General features: G+C 49.0%; 2 protein-coding genes across 2 annotated transcripts in view; one reads left to right on the top strand and one right to left on the bottom strand.

Moving 5' to 3' along the window:
• Nucleotides 1–9473, top strand: part of PYGB (glycogen phosphorylase B) — a 41249-nt gene extending 31776 nt beyond the window's left edge. The window contains exons 15-20 of the mRNA XM_080925488.1: nucleotides 1495–1553; nucleotides 3758–3899; nucleotides 5720–5927; nucleotides 6979–7113; nucleotides 7635–7701; nucleotides 8344–9473. Of these exons, the coding sequence (XP_080781614.1) occupies nucleotides 1495–1553; nucleotides 3758–3899; nucleotides 5720–5927; nucleotides 6979–7113; nucleotides 7635–7701; nucleotides 8344–8496 (764 nt within the window). The 3' untranslated portion in view covers nucleotides 8497–9473. The remainder of the gene's footprint in view (nucleotides 1–1494; nucleotides 1554–3757; nucleotides 3900–5719; nucleotides 5928–6978; nucleotides 7114–7634; nucleotides 7702–8343) is intronic.
• A 616-nt stretch (nucleotides 9474–10089) lies between these two features.
• The window catches only part of ABHD12 (abhydrolase domain containing 12, lysophospholipase), a 69285-nt gene continuing 60757 nt past the window's right edge, over nucleotides 10090–18617 (bottom strand). The window contains exons 7-13 of the mRNA XM_080925227.1: nucleotides 17408–17537; nucleotides 16266–16303; nucleotides 15882–15961; nucleotides 14950–15032; nucleotides 12880–12958; nucleotides 11852–11979; nucleotides 10090–10699 (exon numbers count right to left, since the gene is read on the bottom strand). Of these exons, the coding sequence (XP_080781353.1) occupies nucleotides 10660–10699; nucleotides 11852–11979; nucleotides 12880–12958; nucleotides 14950–15032; nucleotides 15882–15961; nucleotides 16266–16303; nucleotides 17408–17537 (578 nt within the window). The 3' untranslated portion in view covers nucleotides 10090–10659. The remainder of the gene's footprint in view (nucleotides 10700–11851; nucleotides 11980–12879; nucleotides 12959–14949; nucleotides 15033–15881; nucleotides 15962–16265; nucleotides 16304–17407; nucleotides 17538–18617) is intronic.

Here is an 18617-nt window from a genome sequence, read left to right as displayed (position 1 = left end):
ACTGGCCTACAGTATGGCAACCCTGCCTGGCCTCCTTTCTACTGTTCCCTTCTCTTCAGGTTACTCTGCCTGATTTCCAGAAGTGAAGAGTAGAAGCAGCTGTGCTCCCACAGAACTCCTCAGCTCTGGCTCTCTGAGGATGAATGAACTGAAATGTGTAGAAAGGGTGGTGTGACTGGCCACTGGCTCAGCTCTCTGACCAGATCTCTGCAGGAAATGTCAGCTGTGAGCTTCCCGGCCCTGGAAGTAACCAGAGGAACGACAGACAGAACACTTGAGCATTTAAGGAGGAAAGGCTGTGCGGGCTCAGGCTTGCTCACCTGGCCCAGTTGTGGTGTATCTCACAGTGGGAACACATGGACAAAAGAGGACCGCTCATTTCATGACAGCTAGGAGACAGAGGGACATGTCCCCTTCGAGGGCATCCTCTTGTGATCTAACTTCCTACCATGTGGCCAGTAGGCTCTATACTTCCTCATGGCGTAGATGCTGGTGACTAGGCCTTGAGTCCAGGTGCCTTTGCAGGGCCTTTCCAAATGATAGCATACACGTGCCAGACACAGGCCTCAGGTCCAGACACAGGCCTCAGGTCCAGACACAGGCCGCGGGTCCAGACACAGGCTTCAGGTCCAGACACAGGCCGCAGGTCCAGACACAGGCCGCGGGTCCAGACACAGGCCGCGGGTCCAGACACACACAGGCAGCAGGTCCAGACATAGGCAGCAGGTCTAGACACAGGCCGCGGGTCCAGACACAGGCCGCGGGTCCAGACACAGGCCTCGGGTCCAGACACAGGCTGCGGGTCCAGACACGGGCCGCGGGTCCAGACACAGGCCGCGGGTCCAGACACAGGCCGCGGGTCCAGACACAGGCAGCAGGCACACTTCTACCCTTCAAGGGCTGATGGTGCCAGACCACAATCCTGAGGTCACCTCCTCATTTCTAAGTATCATCAAAACAGTGTGTCTAAAATGTATTTTAAGGACTGGCGGGGTGGTCCAGCAAGGAAGCCCGAAAGCCTGATTCTGTCTGTAGCTGAAGACCACCCCTGCACGTGTGGATGGGGGCAGGCACCTGCACACTCACACATACCACACACCATAAAGACCATGACAGCAAAAGAAGAAAAACGTTTTGAGTTCACAGTGCTTGTCACATGCAGGCCATTGAGTCCTTGTGAGCGCAGGCAAACAGCCTCTAGGTTGGCAGTTTTTGGAATTGTATGGGTGGCTTTTCCCAGCTTCAGGACATTGCATGATTTGTCACCGGTGGTCTTGGATAGCCCTCTCCACCAGCGCAGTGTGCAAGTGCAAAGCCAGAGGAGGCCCTGCTCCTGAGTGGCAGGCTCCTACAGATATATTATGGCCACAGCTACGTGTCCTAGGCCAAAATGCACAGCCAATGAATGTGCCTAACACTGGGTTGCCACTGCCAAGGGGAGCTGGGCAGGGACGATGTGATGTGGTAAAGATCCCTCTTCTGTTTGTCCTCCAGGAATAAAGAAGGATCCAGCCAAGGTCTTTGTGCCCAGGACTGTTATGATCGGGGGCAAGGTGAGGTAACTTCCTCCTCCTTCCTTGGCATTGGGCCTGGGAAGCACCTGCTTTCCTGTCCTGTCACTAGACAGCCTGCCTACTCCGAAGACGGGTGTCAGCATACACATGCCTGCAGCACCAGGAGCTGGGTTGGGGCAAGAAACCTTTTACACAGGGTTGGATCCCAGTGGCTTTATCCCGACCCCACCCTTGCCACATCCTTTCTCTGCCTCCAGGATCTCACAGGACAGTTGTGGCTGGAAACATGGCTATGACCTTTTCATCTGCCACACAAGACACCACACTAGGTGTAACGTGGTTTGAGTTGGATTTATTCACTGTGATACATTCCAGGAGTGGCAGACATGCTTCCTTGTACTGAGTGCTGGCTGAGTCATGTCAGAGGTTAGAAGCTCTTGGGGTGTAGTTTATTTTTGAGAGACTGTCCTGCAACAGCTTCCCATGCCTACCCACAGATGGCATTCTTGTTGTTCTTGGCCTTTCCTGGCTGGAGGAAGGTAGATGCGGGTGCTGTCATTGGCCACAGACTGTCCCCCTGTCCCCAGATGATGGAGCCTGGAGGGTCAGGCTCAGCATCTGCTTGCCTCACTTTGTTTGGTCTCTGCCCACACCCATCATCTGGCACTTTGGAAGCAAATTTGGATGTCATACTATTTTGTTAGTATTTTAGTATGTACAGTCCAAAGCAATATAGACTTAAGAAGGTTTTAAAGTACTACAAAAACAACAACAACAACAAAAAAAAAAACTTAAGAGGTAAGTAGGAAGGACTTGGAGTATCCTGCTCAACCACTTCAGAGCGGAGTCCGGATAACATAGCACATTATACTTCATGTCCATCTTGTCAAGAGGTGTTTTTCTAAAATGACAAGATGTTTTATTCTTCAGCATCACTGTGGGATAACGTACCCATCACACAGGAAAAGGATTCTTCTTCCATGCCAATGAATACCCCCCACACAGAGTGGGAAACTAATAAATACCCCCCACCCACACACACGGTGGGACACTGCCCACTTTGTCTTACTAAAGCTTAAATGTTTTTCCTTTGAGCTGGGGGTTCTCATGTTGTCTAAACTGGCTCCAAAGTCATCTTTCTGCCTCAGCCCTGGAGTGGCTGGGACTACAGGCAAGTACCACCTTGTTCAGCTAAAGTTACGTTTACCCTTTGCAGTGCTTGGATGAAACCTAGGGCTTGTCACAAGCACTCTACCATGAATCCACACACTTGATCCTATAAAGATTTGTGATTGTTCGACTCTCGACTTTAAAGAAAGTCCTCAAGTTGAGATTGGTCTCTTAAATTTTTCTTAAATCTGTGGCCTTGTGTCTTTTTTTATTTTTAGTATATTTGTTAAAGTTGTATTTTTCTTGAAGCTAGACTTTTCTGAACATACCTGTCTTAGTTAGGGTTTTACTGCTCTGAACAGACACCATGACCAAGCCAACTTTTAGAAAGGGCAACATTAAATTGGGGCTGGGATTCAGAGGTTGAATCATCAAGGGGAAGGAAACATGGCATCATCCAGGCAAAAATGGCACAGGAAGAGCTGAGAGTTTTTCATCTTCATCCAAAGGAAGCCAAGGAATAGACTGTCCTCTGGCAGCTAGGAGAAGGGTCTTAAAGCCAACACACAGTGACAATTCCTCAAACAAGGCCACACCTCCTGATAGTGCCACTCCCTGGGCCAAGCATATTCAAACCACCTCAATATCCCTCTGGTACATTTTAGTGTATCTGTTTTCTGTAGTTCCTATAAATTAGTAGCTCTAGAATTTATTTCTTTTATCTTGTGGTTTCTTTTGTTGTTGTTTTGTCTTTCAAGACAAGGTCTCACTCTGTAGCCCTGGCTGTCCTGACTCAGTGTGTAAAGCAGGCTGGCCTCAGACTCACAGAGACCCACCTGCCTTTGCTTCCTGGGTGCTGAGATTAAAGGTGTGCATCACGACACCTGGCTACCATGTCTTATAGTTTCTAAGACATGGACTAGGTTAAAAAAAAAAAAAAAACAAACTCAAGGCTGGGAAATCCCACAAGTGAGGTGACATTTGGGGTCAGTAGAAGACAGATAAACAAAGCTAGGCCCTTCCATTTCCCCAGCACTAGCAGTGCCACTGAATGCTCCGTGGGCCCTTCTTGGAACCTGAACCTGGTGTTGATGTTAAGTTCTCCTACCTAACTCTCACCTTCCTCTTTCCAGGCAGCTCCTGGTTACCACATGGCTAAGATGATCATCAAGCTGGTCACATCCATTGGAGATGTTGTCAATCATGATCCAGTTGTGGGCGACAGGCTCAGAGTGATCTTCCTGGAGAACTACCGTGTGTCTCTAGCTGAGAAAGGTAGCTCTAGACTCTGTCTGGGATCTGCTTGGGGCTGGATAGGGGTTGGCAGTACTGATCAGACCTGTTCTCCACTTAATAAGTCAGCTTCTGCCTAGGACACCGAGGTCCTGCCAGGGGAACTCTCTGTGTCACGAATATATCTGAGGGTCTTTGCACATCAGAGGCAGAGCCATTGTCATTCTCGCCATCTGGACCTCCTTGTGCCTACCTGGATTCTGCTGTTCCCCCTCCCACCCTCCATTGCAACAGATTTGACTCCCCTGATCTCCCAGAACCTTCCTTGAACCTTGTCCTCACCCTGATTCTCCTCCCTCTCGACTCCCCCACCACTCCCTCTTCCTCAGAGGTGGGCTGCTCAGCTGTCTTTGGCCACCACTGCTGTCATTGTTTTTTGAGGACACCTCAAAGCTTGTTTGGAGAGTTTGATCGGGGACCTCTCCTAGGACACGAGGGTGTTCTTTGACCTACATAGGTCTTTCTTGGTAGGAAGCATTTCTTAACCAGATGGATAACAAAGAATCTGAGTCTGGACATCCACTGAGGTCAGATGCCCACATGTCCAGCTCCATAGCGCTCCTTTCCAGACTGTAGTAGTAAGCTCTGGAGCCTGGGAGCTCACTTCCCTGGGAGCTCACATGCTCCGCTGCTATCATGCTACTGTCACTGTCACTCCTACTGTATTGGGTACACTTGATGCTTGAGGTCCCTTGATGGGCTTAAGGAACTAGGCTTCATCCAGGTGTTGGGTGGGGACCTTGGAGGAACTCCTCCCCAAAGCATCTTCTGCCCTTTCTGCTACCAGGAGTTCTGTTCACCATTATTTTTGAGGCTGTCTGGCTCCAGACAGGGTCTGCCTCACTTCCTCTCTGGCTCCTTCGTCTTGCTAGGAAACATACAACTGTCACTAGCTGGACTGTGGGGCTTGGGGTCTATAGATGCCGGATTTTGGCCTCTGTATCCTGACCTTTGGCCTTTACTGCCTTTGAGGTTCTCGTACTGGCTGTACTGAGTGGCTGCCATCAGGTTTGCAGAGCTAGCATCAGCAGCTTTGGCTGTAGAGGCTGAGATGATGTGTCCAGCCAGGATAGGCCCTGGGGCAGTGACCCATCCCCCAAGGATGTGTCACTTTCAGCCTCCTACCTCATAAGAACTAAGAGCCTGAGTGTGGAAGAGCTTGTGTGGTACTTGGCTGCCTGCACGTGCCCCTGTGCACACTAATTAACTCCCACACCATGAACCTGAGCCGCGGACTCTGCCTTCCATGTCATCTGGCTCTGTAGGATCTAAGTCTTTCCCAGGCTAATCAGGAGTGTGTTCTGAGAAGATAGCCGTGTCAGGAAGACGTCACTGCAGTGACAGTACACTAGGACCCAGCCCTCTCACTGTACTTGATTGCCGTGCTTTCCAGAACAGGTTATGGAGATGCTTCAGTAGTGAAGACCCCGGCTGCTCTTCCAAAGGATCTAAGTTTGGTTCCTAATATCCACATGGTGGCTCACAACCATCTTGTAACTCTAGTTTTAGGGACTCAAAGCTCTCTCCAGGCTTCTTTGGGCACTAGACACACGAGATACATAGACAGTCATGCAAAAATTTGTGTCACTCGGGATTTTCCGTGGGAATCTCCGCCTGATCTGCCTTAGTTAACATGGTACAGCAGAGTCTTGAAAATCCAGGTATCTACCCTGTGGCCACCTGTGTCATTCTCCTTGCTTGTGTGGCTGTGAGCTCAATGGCTTCAGGACTGTGGTTCCTACACTGGTAAGCAGGCCTTGGGCTAAGCTGCTGTCCCATGTTTCTGTTTCTGCCCCCTGCAGTGATTCCAGCCGCTGACCTGTCAGAGCAGATCTCCACTGCCGGCACTGAGGCCTCAGGCACAGGCAACATGAAGTTCATGCTTAATGGAGCTCTCACCATTGGCACCATGGATGGTGCCAATGTGGAGATGGCTGAAGAGGCCGGCGAGGAGAACCTCTTCATCTTCGGTATGCGGGTAGAAGATGTTGAGGCCCTGGACCAGAAAGGGTATGTGTCCCTTCCTTTGTGGTTGGGGTTTGTGACAGCTTTGGGGCAGGGGCTGTAAAGGTGGCTGGTAGGAAGCTTAAGCAGGGCATGGGTCAGGGACTGAGTGCCCATTGAGTCCATTCATAAGTACAAAACATGAGGGTCCCAAGGAGTCTGGCTGCTCCTCCATGTCCCCATGACAAGCACTCCTCCCATCAAATGAGGCCCTGGTTACAGGTCTCCTCTTACAGGGACATTACGACTCAGACAGGACAGTTCATAGACCTTTCCATTTTGAAATGGAATGCAGGGAATCTCTAACAGTACAGAGAGCTTGTGTCTCCCGCCCCTCCAGCTTCCCACTGTTTACATCTTACTGAGGGTATGCAGTCTCCCAGTGACACATTGTTCTTAAAGTCCATGCTGTGTTGGCCTTTCCTGCCTTTGGTGACTGTGGTGGTCATGTAGCCCCATTTCTGATGAAAACGGCTGCTTCCCCTGATCTTGACACTGATAGGGAATCCTGGGGGAGGGGTTCAGTAAGACCTTAGGCAGCAGTGAGATCAAACTGTCCTTGTCACCCCAAGAGCTCATGTGTCTGTGTAGTGTCTGTTTCTCCCTCAGCTTTGTGTCCCGGGACCTGAATGTCCCTCATTCCTCCCAGACTTTTTGTTAAGTCGCAGCTAGCTTTATGTCAACCTGTTGGGCTTTATTCCTTCATTCTAGTGACATCTCACTAGTGGCTCTGAAGCATCATGTCTCTCAGAGTGTACTCCTTTGGTTTGTTTGTTTTTTTGTTTTTTTGTTTTTTTTAATGGTAGTGGACTTTGAATTCTCTAGCAGGAAGATGAAGGGAGCCTTTTGTGTGTGATACAGAGATCTCAGTAACATTTCTCTAAATAGTAAAGGAAGCAGGGATTGATTTTTATCTAACCAGCTGCCTCTCAATGGCCTAGAGGCCACATGGCCAGTAGCTGATGCCCTCAGCCATCAGGAGGGGTTGTCACAGAGCCACCTGTCCTTGAGGCTGCTTGTCTGGGGTGCTTATGGTAAGTGTGCTCACCTCCCCTAGGTACAATGCCAGAGGGTACTATGAGCGCCTGCCTGAGCTGAGGCAGGCTGTGGATCAGATCAGCAGTGGTTTCTTCTCTCCCAAAGACCCAGACTGCTTCAAGGATGTGGTTAACATGCTGATGTACCATGACAGGTAGGACCAATCTCTATTGCTTTGGTTTTCCAAGTTAGCCACCAATCCTCACTCTTGAGACAGTTGAGTTCACCTGGTGGGCTGGAAACTCTGTGTTATAAGGGTAAGATCTGTGTTTTTATGATCTCCTTTCCACCTCAGTCCAGACCTTACCACAGCCTAACTAGGGCCACCTTTGCACATGCCTCAGGGACCCTGGACCATGGGAGGTGGCCAGCAGAGGGTGCTTGAGTGTCCTCTGTGATGGCAGAGAGGGTATGTATCCATGAAACCAGACTTTCTAAAAAGCATCCCCAGAACATAAGGACTCCCACAGAAGCCTGCAGACCTAGTACAGCCTGGCATCCACAGGCAGAGGAGTCTCCACATTGGCCCCGCATGAGGGGGATTGGCCTGGGCCAGCCATTTCTCATCTGGCTGGGAGACTGTCCTCTGGAAAATACCAGAGGATTAACATTCTAGGCTAAGCTCCTTACCTACTGCACATCCTTCCCTGACCCAACCTCCTATTCCTGTTTCAGATTCAAGGTATTTGCAGACTATGAAGCCTACATCCAGTGCCAGGCCCAGGTGGACCATCTATACCGGGTAAGACTTGTGGGCCTAGGTGTGGTTGGCTAGGTCTGAGTGGATCTATTTGTGGGTTAGACTACTTCTCAACCTGTGGTTGAGACCAGAGGGGTGGGCTGCTCTGTTGTCTAGCCTGTCTCTAGGTCAGCTCTCCTGGCATTAGGTGTCATGAGGAAAACCCTCTCCTGATAGCTTAGAATAGAATAAGGAACCTGAAAATATCATCCATGTGCCTGGCCCATGCGAGTTAAGGTCTTAGAAGGTTCCTTCCACTGAAGTCTGGGACCAACTGCCTAGGGATAGTTTTGAAGTTCTAAAGGAAGCAGTAATAAAGCTGAAATCTTAGAGTGCTTGGTCATCTTAGGACATTTGGTCTGCCTATGACCATTGATTACCAGTTTGTGCTGTTGGCTTAATGTCGCGAGTCATGCCTTAGGAGCCTTTTGAGGACAGTGATCCTGTCTTAAGCAACTGGTCCCTTAATCTAGTGTCACTCTTGGCCAAGTGAGGGCTTTCTGTGAGCGCATGGTTGCAGCCTTTTCTACTGTAGGCAGCCCCAAGGCTCAGATCTTATCTGTTAACATCATCATGCTCTGGAAGCTTGGGCTTTTAGGATCCCTGAGTTCTGCCAAATGGTAATCAGTCTCCTTTCCTTCACAGAATTCCAAGGAGTGGACTAAAAAGGTGATCAGGAATATAGCCTGCTCTGGCAAGTTCTCCAGTGACCGGACCATCACCGAGTATGCCCGGGAGATCTGGGGTGTAGAGCCCTCTGACCTGCAGATCCCACCTCCCAACCTCCCCAAGGACTAATCATCCCACACAGTGAGACCAGTGGCCTGTTTGGCTGACTGTGCCCATGCCAGTCTTCAGGCACTGCAAGCAGCTGCTGGTCCCAGGTATCCCAAGTGCAGGAAGGACCTGGATAAGGAAGTATGGGTCATCTTCCTGGTTTCTTACAAAAGAACTCTTGCAGAGTTCACAGCATAGATGGGTAGGGATGCTCTGGTCCCCACAGCTTCAGCCCATTGTCCCCAAAGGATGAGAAGGAAGGAAGTGGAACCGAGTCCCTGAAATCCTACATATAACTGAGTGAATTTATGCCTTTAGTTTCAGGGTCTGAATAGGGATCTGTGATGAAGCCAGTATTCTTGTGTTCTAATACCTGGGTCACTAGCTGCAAGTTAGAGCCAACCTCAGTATGTGGTCTTGTTGGCCTGCTAGGTAGAACCTTTTCTTCAGGTTTCATGCTCACAGCTTTCTGTCCTTTGTCCTTGGCTGTACTGAGTATGTGGATGGTCGATCCATATGGGCCATGCCTCTGTACCCATCTGTGGTACCTTGTGGGTGTCCTGTAGAGAACCCAGAACCCCACTTATCCATATCTGAGGCCTTGGCTAAGGACTGGCAATTTTATAGATTGTTGGCTTAGTTCTTTGCTTTTCCAACAGGAAATAACACTTCATGAGGAATTGAAACTAGCTAAAGCCTTCCTTTTTAGCAAGTAAACCTTGTACTTGGTCAGTGTGGATATTTCTGCCTGGCTGCTGACTCAGCAGTACAGCAGCATGAGGAGGAAGAGGGGTGGAACCCACCCACTACAGGAGCCATGCTCCTCCCTGCGGGCAGAACCTGCATTGTCAGAGAAACTGTATAAACTACCCTCCAGAGGTGTTACCACCTTGCATTGCTGTATCTGGTTGGGGGCGGGCAGGAGAACTTTCCTCTCTGGCAGTATTTTCTTGTTTGCTGGGAAGTGTCTGTTTTCAGCACTCAGTTCACCGGAACCACTGTGGTATCTTGTAGGGGTGGGTGGGCAGGTTCTAGGGTTGGTCATCTGCTGCCCTGTTGCATGATGTCCCTTAAAACCACAATACATGATCACCCCTCTCTACTTCTTGCTGTTACATCCTTGTATGAGAAATGGATTAAACTTCTAAGCCCATGGTTGGCCAATGTGGTATCTGCATTTCTATCACAACATACGGTGTCCGGTGACTCCCATGGGAGGCTAGAGGATGTAAGTATGAACAGGACCATAGCCCGTGGCTGCTGCTCATATCAGTTCTTGCTAAGCCTTGTCCTCCAACACTTCTCAGCCCTGCTTAGTGTGTAGGTGTGTAGCTTTGTCAGGCTGTTTTGACAAAAAAGACCAAACACACTTAGATCAAGGCCAGCTGGAAGATCAGCACTTGTGTCGGCAGTGCCAATGTTCCTGCACAGTGTGCTCATGTGGTCTCTTTGCCTAGGCCTGCCTTTAGGAAAAGGACCTCCAATCAGAGCAGACGCCCAGTGCCTGAAAGTTGAGAGTAGATCTTTGTACCTCCTGTGGGGATCGTGTCTGGGGCATGGTCAGGAACAAAACTGTGAGGGGCAGCAGAGGAGGGAACTCTGTTTTTCTGTACAGATAGACCACCACCAAGATTTTATTCTTAAATAAATGCTCAGTCTACGACCAGGTTAGATGACAGACAGGTGGGCAGAATGGAAGGAAGTGCAGATCCTGGTGTCCCTGACTGGTGTACAGATGCCAGGAGAGGCAGGGACAGCTGAGGAAGGCAAGCAGGTACATGAGCTGTAGGGGACAAACTGAACCACTTGGAGTCTGTTCTGTATACGCCAGGAAGGGCAGAAAGAACCATTTTCCTGTGTTTTAAGCGGTGGTGCCAGAGAGCATGGCGTGGATCCGAGCTCCTGAGCCCTTCCCAGGCTCCCTATGGCCAGCGTACAGGGTCCACCTGTTGTCTATAAGCCTTCCCCAGAAGGGCTCAAATACAGTGGCCACCAGAGGGTCAGGGGGACGCCTGCCTGCCACCACGTTTTCCTCACAGATCCCTGTGTCTGAGTCCTCTTTTTAGGTATGCACTGGGCTCCTGAGCACCACAGGTGGTGGCACTCTGGGCTTCTGGGTGCCAGACCGTTGTCCAGGGGAGAAGGGAAGGAAGGTGGGTCTTCATGCTCCTTCATAGGCCAGTCTCAGTGCTGGCGCTCCAGTTCCGACTTCCCTAGGAATTCCCTAGGCCAGAGAATGAAAAGCATGAGTCACACTGTGCTTGGACCTAAGGCCACACTCCCCACAGGTGTCGGGTGGCTGTCTTAGGTGGTAGAGGCAGCAAAGAATCCAGGGCTGCAGGCCACCTGACAAGAGAGCCCTCAGAGTGAGGCAGGAAGAACACTGTGGCTCCCAGGTCAAATCCCAGACAAAGCTGGGCTTTGGGGCTCCATGTTCAATTGAGTTTTCTGCCATATTCCCTTTTATAATGGGGAGGGAAAGATGTCAGTTCCAAACACAACTTATTCACCCCCCTGCTCCAAATGGCAGCCTTTACTGTAATGTACCTTTGCCTCTGGAGTTCTCAAAGGAGCTAGGGTCTGGACGACAAAGGATATTGCTCTTTGGTAGATAATTTATGCAACCAGTTCTAGTCACAGGTTGGAAATAACTTGTCCTTAGTCCACTTCTCTACCCTACCATCACAAACAGTGTAACGACTACTCACAGCAGCAAGAGTGCTCTGGGTTCATGTGCTGCACAGCAGCCCAAGTGTGGTAGTCTCTCCTCGGTGGACAGGTAGGTTAGGGTTAGACGGGGAGTGTTGCTGCTCTGAGTGATGGTGAGAGGAGCTAGGTGATGACATGGAGAAATCTATGTAGAAGCGTGGAGGATAGGAAACTGCTCCTTGTTACTTCACACTCATACTCTGGTTCTGGGCTGCAGCCTACATTTTGCCCAAGAGTCTGACTAGTGTGCAAGGGCCTGAAACATGGCCTCCCTTTAGGAAGCTGTATCCTGTACATAAGGAGTCTTCCATGTACTGAGACTGGTGCATATGCACACTGAATGACCCTCGGGATGTTTGCACACTCTGTACACACATGGCATCCTGTGAGAAAGGATGGTGCATGTGCACACTGTTAGGTATGTTTTCGTATGTGTTTGTACAAAGCATGCAGGAAGACCATATGCCCCGTCTGGTCATATTGTCCAGAAGAAAGGAAAACACACTGTAATTCCTGTGTGGTATTGATGGAAGGCTCTTGACTCACTGTGACCTTGCAGCATACGTTTGAGCTGTTTAAATGGCTTCAGTGGCTGTCACTTGCTGCACAGCTAATTGTGAGGCAGCACTGTCCAGAAAGGCTCAAGGATTACAAGAACATGTCTCACCTCAGTATCCGTGGAAGCTCCGGACTTTTGTAGATGTATTTATGTCTGTAGCCAAGGTCTGAGTGGAAGGGGACGAACTGGACTTTGAAGTCTCGGAAACTTCGAGATGGTGCAGCAATGTTATATAGCTGATGAGAGGGAGAGATGGATCAGCCTAGAGCCCAGTGGAGAACCCCTATGACCTCTCCTTCAGTAAAGCCCAGTGCTTCACCCAGAGAGCAGCCCAAGTGCCCATGGAGACAACTCCTGTCACTACAGTCTACACAGCCAGAGTCCAAGAAACCAGAGTCTGGGCTAACAGAAGCCAAATGGTAGGCATGGCCACTTCCTTAAAGTCCACCATTATGACCCTTTCTGCCCTTGTACTTCAAGAGTGCCCTTCCTCTGAGGAACAGCGACGAGAGGCAGCTCAGCTCCAATAGCAGAGACAATGTAGGTCCAGCTCAGTTCCATGCACCGTGGGTGCACTGCTGGGCAGTTCACACTCTCTTAGATGGCTTCATCTTTTGTCTACCCTATAACCTACTCAAAGTGAGTCCTGTGCCAAGTCTGCTGATGAGGCATGGCAAGTATTCCTCTAGGCTCTCCGGTGCCCAATACGGTGTTCTTTACCCCACATCCTCACCCCCATAAATCTAAGCTAGCTTCCTATCAGCAAAGTAAAAGATTTAACAGAAGCAAGTGCAAGGTTCCTGCAGTTTTTCCCCAAAGGCAAGAAAGACTACAGCCTAGATGTCTTCACATCAGTTCTGAGGCAGGTGTGGTCCCTCAATCCTCTCGTGTCAGCCTGGGTTCTAGTGCTTGTTTGTCTTAGTTCCTGGTGGATAGAACAGCAGTCTGCTCTTAACTCTGGCATCGGACCTAATAGGCTGTCAAGCATCTGGAAAGGATGCAGACTAATGTGACAGCAGCCCACTCCATGACACGGTGTGGGCAGGGCCTGCTTCCCTACCTTGCATGCCCAACCCGATCCATACCGAGGGCCAATGGCACCTACTGTACCAGGGGCAGAATCATACACCACCTACCTTCCTGCCGAGATGAAAGGGCACAACTGGGTCATCCTCAGCGTGCAAGATGAGCAGAGGACAGGAGATGTGCTTCATACTGTAGGAGAAAGAAGCTGTTAGGTGGAGAACAAAGAGGAGTCTCCTGTGCCCATCCCCCCTGGGCAGAGATCTGGGTCTATGGTGTGTTCTTCCTTGGTGCTTAGCAGCCTGGATGTAGCTAGGTTTCCTTTCACTATAGAACTAATAACTTCTTAGGTTTTTGTTTTTGTTTTTTGTTTGAAGTAACTGTATTTCAGCTAGGTGACAGATGTCAATCTAGAGGTCATTTCACTCTCCAACATCTAACCCCTGTGTATTTTATGAAAACTGAAAACTATTAACTTTGCTGGTAGATTCATTAATGGTAACAACAACAATCAATCTTTACAAAAGTAAGAGTATTTAAGATCTCTGAGTCTTACTGCAAATGGATATTGCTATGAATCTGCTGGTTAAAAGAACCAGTGCTCTACTTACTCTTGTGGGACTGACATTTAAGTCACTCTAGCTTTGAGTCTTGAATGGCAAATGGCACAATAGGTCCAGGAGAGCCTGAGTTCCTCAGCAAGCCACAAAGTGGGAAGAGCAGCTAGCAGGACGGGCCAGGGCGACTGAGCTGTTTCAGTCTTGACCTCTAGAACTTTGCCCTTCTCTGAAGGTAGCACAGTGCCATCCCAGCACGAGAAAGCATGCAGCCCAAAACAAACTCCTGCTAGTTGGCACCAAGCACACATAGGACTCATGGTGGTGCATTTCTTGTGTATACCCCCCACACATATATGCATGTGCAGGTAAAGGCCAGAGGATAATCTTGGACATTATGCCCAGGTGCCTGCCTACCTTTTGTTTAGAAAGTGTATCTCTTACTGACTTCTGGCAATCAGAAACACGGCTCTGTCTTTTTAGCACTGGAATTACAAGCATTGTCACTTTACCTGGCTTTTTCTTTCTTTCTTTTCTTTCTTTCGTTTAAAAAACATGGGTTCTGGAGCTTAAGCTCAGGTCTGCATGCTTACCAGACAAGCATCCAATGGTGGAGCATCTGATAAGCTGGTTCCTTCAACCTGAGCCTCTTGGAGAACATGGCAAGTCCTTGGTTCAGAAACTGTCCATGTGAGCTTCAGAAGGTTCCCTTTACACACGAGGCTGCTATGCAGGCCAGTGCAGCTTCCATCGGCGGTGCATGGTCCTGTCCTGCAGCTACTCTCATGCCACCTATCTCCTATGGGAGAGTTTCCTGGGGCCAGTACTCTTTTTTTTTTTTTTTTTTTCCTTTAAAGTAATTTGCTTTACCCAGATAATTTTCCTTTAAGATCTACAGTGGTTATACTTAAGCAAGGGGTTTTGCTTGTAATGGTTACTTAAATTTTAATCTGGTGCGCCTTTATTTTTAGAACCAAATTACATACTTGAAGGAAAACTGCTTATGTATTCACATCTATTTCAATGTGGTCACTGTTAGATTTAAATACTGCTTTAATATCTATTCAGAGGCCCTAGTTTCTAGACTGGAAAAATAATTATATGGACAAAAATCTCCTATTAATCTTTTACAACTCTTCTGTACCAGAAGAAACGTGTTCCTTTTATAATGACCACTTGTCTAGTAGATACAGCATTCAGGTTGAACAGTCCTGACAACCTAATGTAATTTCTGGAGCCTATGTAGCAGACATCTATAATCCTAGCACCCCTGCGATAAGACAGGACACAGAGGCAGGAGGATGGCCCAGAAGCTGTGGGTCAGCTAGCCTAGACTGTGCAGCATGGCAAAAATAACAAGAGTGAACCTGCCTGATGGGTGGAAGGACAAACCTGAAACACTGACTCCATATGCAAACTGTGGCACAGACAGACCCTGTCCTGTCACCTAAATGCTTTTCCTTATTTCTAATACCAAGCTCAGCTTGACTTTCCCTTCCAAAAGACACCATCTCAGAGACCAACCACGAGTCTTCTGAAGCCCACTCTGTCAGGCTACCACTGCACTGAGTAACTGGGGGGCAGGGCTGTCCTGTGTCTTTCTAGTCACTCTACCACAATACTCACTTTTCATCATTTGCAAATTTAATTCCACTGCTTGTAATGGGGTCGAGGAAGAACCAGTCAAAGCCAGGGAAGTATCGGTATATCTGAACAAGACAGAAAGCGTTTTCAGAAGGGCTAAGCTGTGCAGAAGGAAGAGGCCAGGAGTCATGGCAGTTTCTGCTCAAGGATATAGGGATGTGCAGTTTCCATTTCCAGCTTTGTCCTGGCTTTGTGACTAGGAACAGAAGACTTATCTGCCAGCCCCATAAATCATGGGGCTTCCATACCTCACATGCAACCAGAAACCGGACTGTCCACAGACAAAAGTCAGCTACCCACCAAGGAAATAGGAATCAAAGGCTGGTTTCCTCACAAAATGTCAGGGCAAAGCAGTACCAAGGACATGAGAAAATAAAGGGGTGGAGCATGAGATCCCATGTCAACACAGACTCTCCAGTTCCCACACTGGTCAGGAGCTGAAGTGGGAAGGTAGGAGGGCAGGGCCAGGACAAGAATGGATCCCACCTGACGAGGGAGAGGAAGGCAAGGACTTCCCTAGGGTCCTTAGCAAGGTTACCTAGACTTTACTCTGAGACAGTCCTGGAAGTCCAGCTCTCTAGTGCACTGAGCCTCGGTCCCAATAATTCTCTAGTACCCAGAGTATACGCTCCACCCCAAGGAAGGAGCTGGTCTACAGCCTTCCACAGTGGGTCCTGATGCTGTGAGGTCAGGCGTGCAGTGAAGCCAAACAGGACTGAGTATGCAATCTGGCCACAGGGCAACACCAGTGTCCTCATCTGAAAGCTCTGTGGGCAGGCCAGTGCCTAGAACTAGGAGTCTTTAGTAAATGGTAAATGTTCCTTTTATGATGACTAGCTTCATTATCTACTTGCTCTTATTTTCATAATAATTATTTTAATGAAAATACCTTTTTGATAAACTCACACACTCACCACTGAAAATGGATGACTTTTTGCTTCTTCACGAATATTTGTGAACGGAGACTCCAATATAAGGGCATCTGGTGGCGTCTCTGGATAGACAAAGAGTTGACAGTAGGTAAGAAGTGACAGAGCCAGTGAGGCCAGGTGGCTGGGGTGTGTAGATAGGTCAGAGAGCCCAGGCATCCATTTTTGTAGGAGCCTCCCACCACCATCAGCCTCAGCCCCCCAAGGGGCTCCAGATGACTCTCAAGGACCCTGTTGAAAGGGCAGCTGTGATAAACTCTGAGCACACTTGGGGACCCGCCCCTAATGATCAGCTCGTGCTGTCACTGTTCTGCTTGCCAGGAGCACTAACATGAACAAGGTGCCCAGCCACACATGCCTGACCCTCACCTCGCTCACAGAGGCGCCGCACCAGATTTGTTGCAACTCTGAAAAGAAAGAACAGTTCAGCTGAATTCTGATGAAAAAAAATGTTTTAAGTGAAGCTGTGCTGATTCTGGAAAATGCTCAGAGAGTGGGACCTGAGAAGCTGACTGAGAGCTTTCAGAGTGAGCGGGAAGAACAAGGTAAACCGTAAGTTGGCATTTCTTAAAAGGTGACAACAGCCACCCTCCTGTCCTCAGGCATGTGATCTCCAGGAACAGTCTCCCACCGGTTGCCCTGCCCCCTCCCCTCAGCCCGTACACTGGCTGGTTGGTACAGTTACTGCTGGGGGACAGAGGAGGACAGAAGCACTTGTTACCTTCCAGGGCAGGAAACCTCCTGCTGTCTTAGAATAACACCCGGCAGATACCACACAGCCAGCCAGAGACTCATCCTTCCACTGGGGTACTCTCCCTCCTCCCAAGAAGGGGTGCAGGATGATACCCAAGTGAGGGAAAGGGGCTAAGAAAGGGCTGAGCCAGTATGCCTGCAGAGGAAGGTACCAGAATATAAGGACTAAGGCTCTTTTCAGGACAGAATCCAGCTGCCCACAGATCTCTCTTCTTCTGTTTTTTTTTTTTTTAAAAAGATTTATTTATTTATTATATGTACAGCTTTCTGCCTCCATGAACACCTGTAGGCCAGAAGAGGGCACCAGATCTCATTATAGATGGTCATAAGCCACCCTGTGGTTGCTGGGACTTGAACTCAGGTCCTCTGGAAGAGCATCCAGTTCTCTTAACCTCTGAGCCATCTCTCCAGCCCCCATAGATCTCTCTTCTTTGTCTTCCTTGCTAAGCTGAACATGCTAAAGTGGCAAAGCTGGTTCCAAACATCTCTACCTAGTGTTCTTAGACTCAGTGGTTGGTACATACACCCTAAGTCACAGCTGACAAAGTCTAGATACTCTGTCTGCACTCTGAAAATGCTTTGGGACAAGAGCTCCCTGGAGTCCTGGGTGTCATTCAATGTCTCTCATTGCGCTTTACTCCCTTCGCCCTAAGGTCACAGGGACAGGAACCCAGGACTGCAGGTTTGGATGATGCTACAGGCTCAGAGGCATTGGGCCTGCCTTCACTACATTACCATTTTGCTTTGAGAGCTCTTACCCAGTGCCCAGCGAATGGCCCCAAATGTATACAGGATTATCACCACTTCTTGCTTTGATCCAGTCAAAAACATGGAGTGCGTCATACGTCATGCCTCGCTCCGATGGTGTTCCTATTGAGTCTCCCCAACCTGAGAGAGAGGAATGTCAAAGGCAGCTTGTGAAACTAAAGCATTTCCAGTAAAAGCTGCCCCATAGCAAATGCAGACCTGTGTGCCCTCATTTCTGCTCTAGTTCTGAGGCAGACAGGCTGGACAGCACAGAAGTGAACTTTCCCTGCTTTTGCTGGCTGACAAACCAGACAGCCCTGCCATTCTACATGCATACCAGATTAGTAACTAACAGAACAGGGTCAGCAGAACACAGACTGGAACCTCAAATCCATGCTCTGCCAGCGCCTGCCCACATGTACAAGCATCCTTCAAGCCAGTTCTCCCTCTGCTCTGCTGACAGGCCAGCACTGAGGCTCATGAGGACCAGGAAAGGTGAACTACGGAGAAGATGAGCCCAGTCTGCCCAGGGCCAACAGAAGGACCAGGTCAAAGAGGAGGAAGTCATGAAGCTGCGGGAGGAAGGGAGGTCAGGAAATTCCAGTCTCAAGGCAAACTCTGATTCTCCTCCTAATCTCCAGCAAAGATCAAGTACAAATTGTCTTTTTAGTAGCTTAACACTGAGTCATTATTATCACATGACTTGTATAAACCACGAGTCTCAGAAATAAAATTCTGCTGTGTGAGCAAACCCCATAATTCTAATACCAGCCTCCAATCCCAGGGAAGAAGAGCTGAGGAGGGACTTAGCTAAAGGCTTAGGGTATCCTGTAGGAGACAGAGATCTGAGAACATGAAGGAAGAAATAGAGGAACAAAAACTAGGAGTATAGTCAGAGATAGGACGGGACTGGTCCATACCACACAGACAAGCTGACTCAGGCCTAAAAGAGAAAATGCAGGGGATAGCTTCTAGATAGATGACAGGACGAGAATACAGAAGGGAGAAGGCCTTCTTTTCATTAGAATCTTAGCACACATGAGGAGGAATGTTTCTAAAAACCTTTGCAGAATGGAGAAGGCAGAAAGTAGAAAAAGGGGTTTCCAGCTCTTCACTTAAGTCACCCTTTTGTTTGTTTTGTTGTTTGTTTTTCTGTGTAGTTCTAGCTGTCCTGGAACTCCCTCTGTAGAGAGGGCTGGCCTTGAACTCAGAGATCCACCT

Source organism: Micromys minutus (genome assembly GCF_963924665.1).
Source record: "Micromys minutus genome assembly, chromosome: 11".
Taxonomy (NCBI): domain Eukaryota; kingdom Metazoa; phylum Chordata; class Mammalia; order Rodentia; family Muridae; genus Micromys; species Micromys minutus.
The sequence above is the reverse complement of the archived record's forward strand: the minus strand, read 5'-3'. Positions and strand labels throughout refer to the sequence as shown.